Genomic DNA, 6327 nt, shown 5'->3' with positions numbered 1-6327 from the left:
TTTGGGGAGAGTTTTCCGCAATCTAAACCACATAGGTAACTGACACGAATCTGCTGGCTATTTATTACCATGGTGTATATAATAGACGTCCAATGATGTCCCAACACCATGAGGTGGCATGCTGCCATTGGTGGACGACTCGCCGCTGCGCAAGCACACCGTGGGCCGTCCGTCGGTTTCTGAGTCACGTGGGATCGACGACACAAATCACCGCATCATGTCCGGACGAGTCTCATCGGACGGCTCTCGCTGGCCGACATGGGCGAATATTCCATCGCATCGAACCGTGGTAGCTCGATGGTGGGAGGGGTGAATCGCGATTCCTCCTCCAGTCCCGTGAATCCGGTTTCTCGCGAGAGATATTTAATGCCGTGTCTTCTTTCCCAAGTCACCGACGCTGTGCGCATCGCTGACCTGAATTCCTTGAACACGAGAGGAGGGGGAGGAGAAGCGAGGCCGGAGTAGAATTCCGAAAAACTAGGTCAGGTTTCTAACTCTCAGTCTTCTCTCGTTTTTTATATGTGATGAGCTCGGTATTTTTCTGAAGAGCGCCGATCAGCTCAAGATCTGAACGCCGATCTGTTTGATCTCTGAGAATGCATCCCGATCCTTCTCATCTGAGTCTGAAACACTCCATCTTCCTGTCGATCGTTGTGTTTTCAGTGTGATTTTTCATTTTTGTTCGCCTGTCTTGAATCTTTGCTTTCGATCGGTTTCTGTTGGTTCGTCATGATTTTGATCTATTAAGTAGGTCTTTCCTTGTGGTTATTATGGTTTGTTTTGGTCGCTAGGATCCATGGCGAACATCGACATCGATGGGATCTTGAAGGAGTTGCCCAACGATGGGCGGGTGCCGAAGACGAAGATTGTATGCACGCTGGGGCCGGCATCCAGGTCGGTGCCGATGTTGGAGAAGCTGCTGAGAGCTGGCATGAACGTCGCCAGGTTCAACTTCTCGCATGGAACCCATGAGTACCACCAGGAGACCATCGACAACCTTAGGATCGCCATGCAGAACACCCAGATATTGTGCGCCGTCATGCTCGACACCAAGGTCCTTTGATTTCTCTGACCATCTTTAGCTTCCGATTCATTTTTATTGCAGCTGATTATTAGTCAAATTTTGGACTATTTTGCAGAAAATGTTTGATTATAAGAGCTTCTGGTAGATCATCATATGCGTGTTGCTAAACCAATTACTGCTCGACACCAATCATATTCCGTCTCAGTCCTTTTTCCCGCTGTTTTTTGTTTTTTATTCTTTTTTTTGTTTTAAGATTATGCTCGATAAGCTGAAACTTTTATTTCACTTCTACATTTCATAAATGTTAACAGTTGGGCCTCCAAAAAAAAACAACGAAAATGAGAAAAAAAAGATATAATATATCGTTCCTCAGGTAAGATCCGAAATTGGCTAGTATATTTACAGATTTGTTGTTCGAGCCGTGACACCAAATACATTCATTTAATTTTTTCTGCTTGCTTAAATTATATAATTTTTCCTCTAATCTGCATAACAGATACAGTAGTAAGCTTGTATTCAACTGTTTGAGTTCTTCATCAACAGACAAACTTATGCTAATTAACTGTGCTGTTATGAACAGCTGTGACAGTGGCTAAACCTGTTTGCAGAGAAGTTTCATTCTTTTCTTTTCACTCGAATGCTAATAGAAACCAATTACTTTTGAATGTCAATATCCAAAAAACCTTCTATCAAAGTTTTATTTCTTAAAATTTCTTTTCCACTTTGTCAGTTCTTTTCTTCTGAATGCCTTTAAGGTCATGCAATGACCTTTTAAACTCGTGAGAGGATTTCCATGTGAATCTTTTGTCGAATTCCTTATTCAGCAAAATTCTAATAAGTAGAAATGGGTTGTGAAAAAGGTTTACAAATTATTGTTCAAAAAACCTTCCATCAATACTGATATTTATTTCTCTAATAGCTTCATCCACTGGTCTCATCTTGTTGCCATACAGTTTAGGGGCAAGTTTTTAGTTCCACATTTATAACATGGATTTCTTCTCCATTATTTATGGAGATCGAAAGAAGAAGTTGGTACAATTGACTAGCTTACAGGTTATTTGAAATTTAAACACTCTTTGCCAGTTGATTTGATTAATTGTTTATATGCATTTTGTTTTTTCTGTTTTGCTTGTCAATTTATCTGGTGGTGTCACTGATGCTTTTATATGATAGTTTTAAGAACAATATATTATTTTCCCCTTCTCTTCAGAACTCAACCACTGCTATTTCAACAACATCAAGAGCTGGAGTGTCCATTCGCCATCCTTGTTGCGATATTTTAGTCAGCGATTGATTATTTCATTTTTTAGATGATGCTTTAGTTTGTAGTTTAGATATGTATTAAAGATTGTCTAGATCCTTCCTTAAGGAAATTGGTCATCCCTGCATGTTGCAAGGTGTAACTTTGAAACAAAGCCAGGTCCTACAACTTCTAAACAGAGCCAATCGCTCACCTGGAAGGAATCACGTTCAAATTGGTGTTTTGAGAGTGAATCAAGGTGCCATCATGTGTTCAAATTGGTCTTCTGAGATTGGATCAAGGTGCCACTTTCACAAAATATTTAAACAAGTGGAAACATCTATGTATGTGGGTAATTACTTATATATGTAAATTTATGTAGACACCACACCAAGAACCTAAACCATGTATGCAGCATCATTTCCTGAAGAAACAATCCTCAGATATAGAAGTAATTTGTGTGTCTATCAAGCTAATTCTTAAGTCTATATTAGATTTTAATTATTATGTTTTTCTTTTTTTTTCCTGCATGCAAATTCATTTATGTTGTCAGGACCCTGAAGTATCTACGTTGTCATGCAAATTCATTTAATTTATGTTGTCATGCAAATTCATTTAATTATTATGTTTTTCTTTTTTTTTTCTGCATGTAAATTCATTTTTTTCCTGCCTCTTACTGTGTCATCACAGGGTCCCGAGATTCGTACTGGCTTCCTGAAGGATGGAAAACCAATCAAACTTAAGGAAGGTCAAGAAGTTACAGTCACCACTGATTACAGCATCAAGGGCGATGAGAACATGATTTCTATGAGTTACAAGAAGCTTCCTGTAGATGTAAAACCTGGAAATACTATTTTGTGTGCTGATGGTACCATAACCTTGACTGTCCTGTCATGCGACCCAGATGCTGGGACTGTGAGATGCCGTTGCCAGAACACAGCAACATTAGGTGAGAGGAAAAATGTTAATCTTCCAGGTGTTGTGGTTGATCTCCCCACACTGACTGAGAAAGATAAGGAAGACATCATGGGGTGGGGTGTTCCAAACAATATTGATATGATTGCTGTATCATTTGTGCGCAAGGGGTCGGATCTTGTTACTGTTCGTCAGTTTCTTGGGCCATATGCAAGACACATAAAGCTGATGTCGAAGGTGTGTTTTTTTTTGTCTGCAACAACATTAATATTTCAGAAGCACAAATGCATTTCCCAGTAAGAAAAAAGGCCTCAAGGACAACCTAGTTCTAGTCAGAATGATCATGCCCCCATCGGCTGTTATTTTGACTTCTTGAGGCCACTGGGGTGTCTGCTTCTTGCCTGCTTATTGTTTTATGGATCACTGAGTAGACATTGATTGCATAGTGAATTCAATAACTCAAGATTAATATGAGGGAATTATAAATTGGCTATCCAAAATGTTCAAGATGATCTGCACCTTTCAGATTGTCTGCATACTAATTTATAAGTCAAAAAACTCTTTCCTATCCATTAAATTTTTTAACAAATGAGTTTCATAATTTCATTAATCTTTTTTCATAATTCCAACACTTTGTAAAGCATTGATCATTTGAATATTGGATTATCATTACAGAATCTCCAAAGGATGGATCTTGCTCACTTTTTATTGTTGGTATAAGATATGCATCATGCTTTCATGTAGATAAAGATGGGATAAGATCCATGGAGCCAATCCTATATGGCTGGTTTGCTACTGAAGGCCTGCTGTTACAGTGTCTGCATTGGCTGAAGTAACCCGTACAAATTAGTATGCCATATGTTTTTCTTTTTCCTTCTTTTTTGTGTGTATACATGTTCACCTTAGTTTCTTTTGGCATAGAGCTCCTTGAGCATTTTTCTCATAGGTCCTTAAACTGATGATTTGTAGATATTTTGAGTTTGATGTTCTTTTTATACTTTAGAATTTTCATTGGAAAAAAATTGCTGAGTTGTTGAACCATCGAAATCTCATCTTCTTGTTATTTGTATGTATAGGTTGAGAACCAGGAAGGTGTAATCAATTTCGATGAGATCTTGAAGGAGACAGATTCTTTCATGGTTGCTCGAGGTGATCTTGGGATGGAGATACCTGTTGAGAAGATATTTCTTGCTCAAAAGATGATGATATACAAATGCAACCTTCTCGGAAAGCCTGTTGTCACCGCCACCCAAATGCTTGAATCAATGATCAAGTCCCCCCGTCCAACACGTGCTGAAGCTACGGATGTTGCAAATGCTGTTCTAGATGGCACGGATTGTGTCATGCTCAGTGGTGAAAGTGCAGCTGGTGCTTATCCTGAGCTGGCAGTGAAGATTATGGCCAGGATATGTGTCGAGGCTGAGTCCTCCCTAGATTATGAGGCCATTTTTAAGGAGATGATAAGGTCTACTCCTCTGCCCATGAGCCCACTGGAGAGTCTTGCATCTTCGGCTGTCCAGACGGCGAACAAAGCCAAGGCCCAGTTGATTGTAGTCTTGACTCGTGGTGGAACCACAGCCAAATTGGTTGCTAAATATCGACCAAGAGTTCCAATCCTTTCAGTTGTGGTTCCTGTGCTGACCACAGATTCATTCGACTGGTCTGTCAGTGATGAATCACCCGCAAGGCAAAGCCTCATTTATAGAGGACTTATTCCATTACTTGCAGAAGGTTCTGCTAAGGCTACGGATTCTGAGTCAACAGAGGTGATCCTTCATGCCGCACTCAAGTCAGCAGTGGAGAGACAGCTTTGCAAACCAGGTGATTCTGTTGTTGCACTCCACCGAATCGGTGTTGCTTCTGTCATAAAGATCTGCATTGTTAAGTGATTGAGGAAGTTGCTCGCTGCAACTGAAATCGCTGTTGTTCCTTTTGTTGTATGTAGCAATCATCTTTCCAAGCTCAGCATGCTGCTTTCAGGCATGTTATTCTTAACATAATGAGCTGGTCATCGGAGAAAGAGAACTCCATTTCTAGTGCATTGTTTCCATGTTATTTTGTGATTCCTAGAACCATGCTTCCATCTGGCTTCAGGCCAGCTGATACAGACAGAGGTGCTTATATTTTCTGTTGAAATTGATTCCAATAAAAGGTGCATGTGGAAAAAGACTGTCAGTTAACAAGATCAATCTCCTCGTGTCTGGTCACTATGAAGAGGAGGTTAGATACTCATGAGATGGCTTTACATATTAAGTTGCTTATTGCTTATCTTGTAAATCTATAAAGTGTTTGATGAGGGGGTTTGACATGAATCTTATTGCTTATCTGGCACACTTGCAGTTAAAAAGTAATGTTTGGAGTTAAGGATGGATTTCTGTCTTTGCCATCTACAGCTGCAACAGAGCATATTAAATATTTCTTTTATTAGACTTTAACTAGGTAGATGTTGATAGATGATCATGATAATGATGATTTTGAGGGATTTCTGTCTTTGTCATCTACAGCTGCAATAGAGCATATTTAATATTTCTTTTATTAGACTTTAATTAGGTAGATGTTGAATATCTGTCTATGACTACAACAAAGCATATTTAGTATTTTTATCAACAACTATCTTGCAATGCAAATCAGATACGTAGATGATTGACTTTAGGTCAAGTGGGAGATTGTTAGTCATAGGTATCTTGTAAGCTAATCACGTGAGCGATGACATACGTGACATGATATGTACTTTTTTTTATTTATTATTTATTTAATATTTTTTTTATTTTATATTATTTATTATATATATTGTGATATTTATATATTTGTGTAATGGAAATCAGATCGTGATGAGATCATGATAATGATACCAATTTGTCTTTAAACAAAGATCCTAAATAATCCTAATTGTATATTACTTAGAGAGACATCGAAATAATCGGATAAACTAGTGTATTGTATACCTATCCATATGATGGAGGCGATTGGCCTTATAGTTCCTCGTGTGGGGATATTAGGGATACAATTCGGGTGCTTATTGGAAAATGAGTTCACTAATCGATTTGTTCATAGAATGGTGAATGATTGATGATACCTCATTATCAAATAGGAATTTCGTAATCCTAATGGTGTATTAGACTTGAAACACCAAGGATGTCCTATATGA

At 38.7% G+C, this 6327-nt stretch overlaps 1 protein-coding gene across 1 annotated transcript; it reads left to right on the top strand.

Moving 5' to 3' along the window:
* The first annotated feature begins 341 nt into the window (after positions 1-341).
* Positions 342-5215, top strand: LOC135617490 (pyruvate kinase, cytosolic isozyme-like). The gene is made up of 4 exons (XM_065117777.1): positions 342-481; positions 792-1054; positions 2955-3416; positions 4256-5215. The coding sequence occupies exons 2-4, from the start codon at positions 797-799 to the stop codon at positions 5066-5068; spliced, it is 1533 nt and encodes a 510-aa protein (XP_064973849.1). The 5' UTR covers positions 342-481; positions 792-796; the 3' UTR covers positions 5069-5215.
* The last annotated feature ends 1112 nt before the right edge of the window (positions 5216-6327 follow it).

The sequence above is a fragment of the Musa acuminata genome, chromosome BXJ2-7 (genome assembly GCF_036884655.1).
Source record: "Musa acuminata AAA Group cultivar baxijiao chromosome BXJ2-7, Cavendish_Baxijiao_AAA, whole genome shotgun sequence".
In the NCBI taxonomy this organism is placed as follows: Eukaryota; Viridiplantae; Streptophyta; class Magnoliopsida; order Zingiberales; family Musaceae; genus Musa; species Musa acuminata.
Note: the sequence above shows the minus strand (reverse complement) of the source record. Positions and strands in the feature narration are given on the sequence as shown.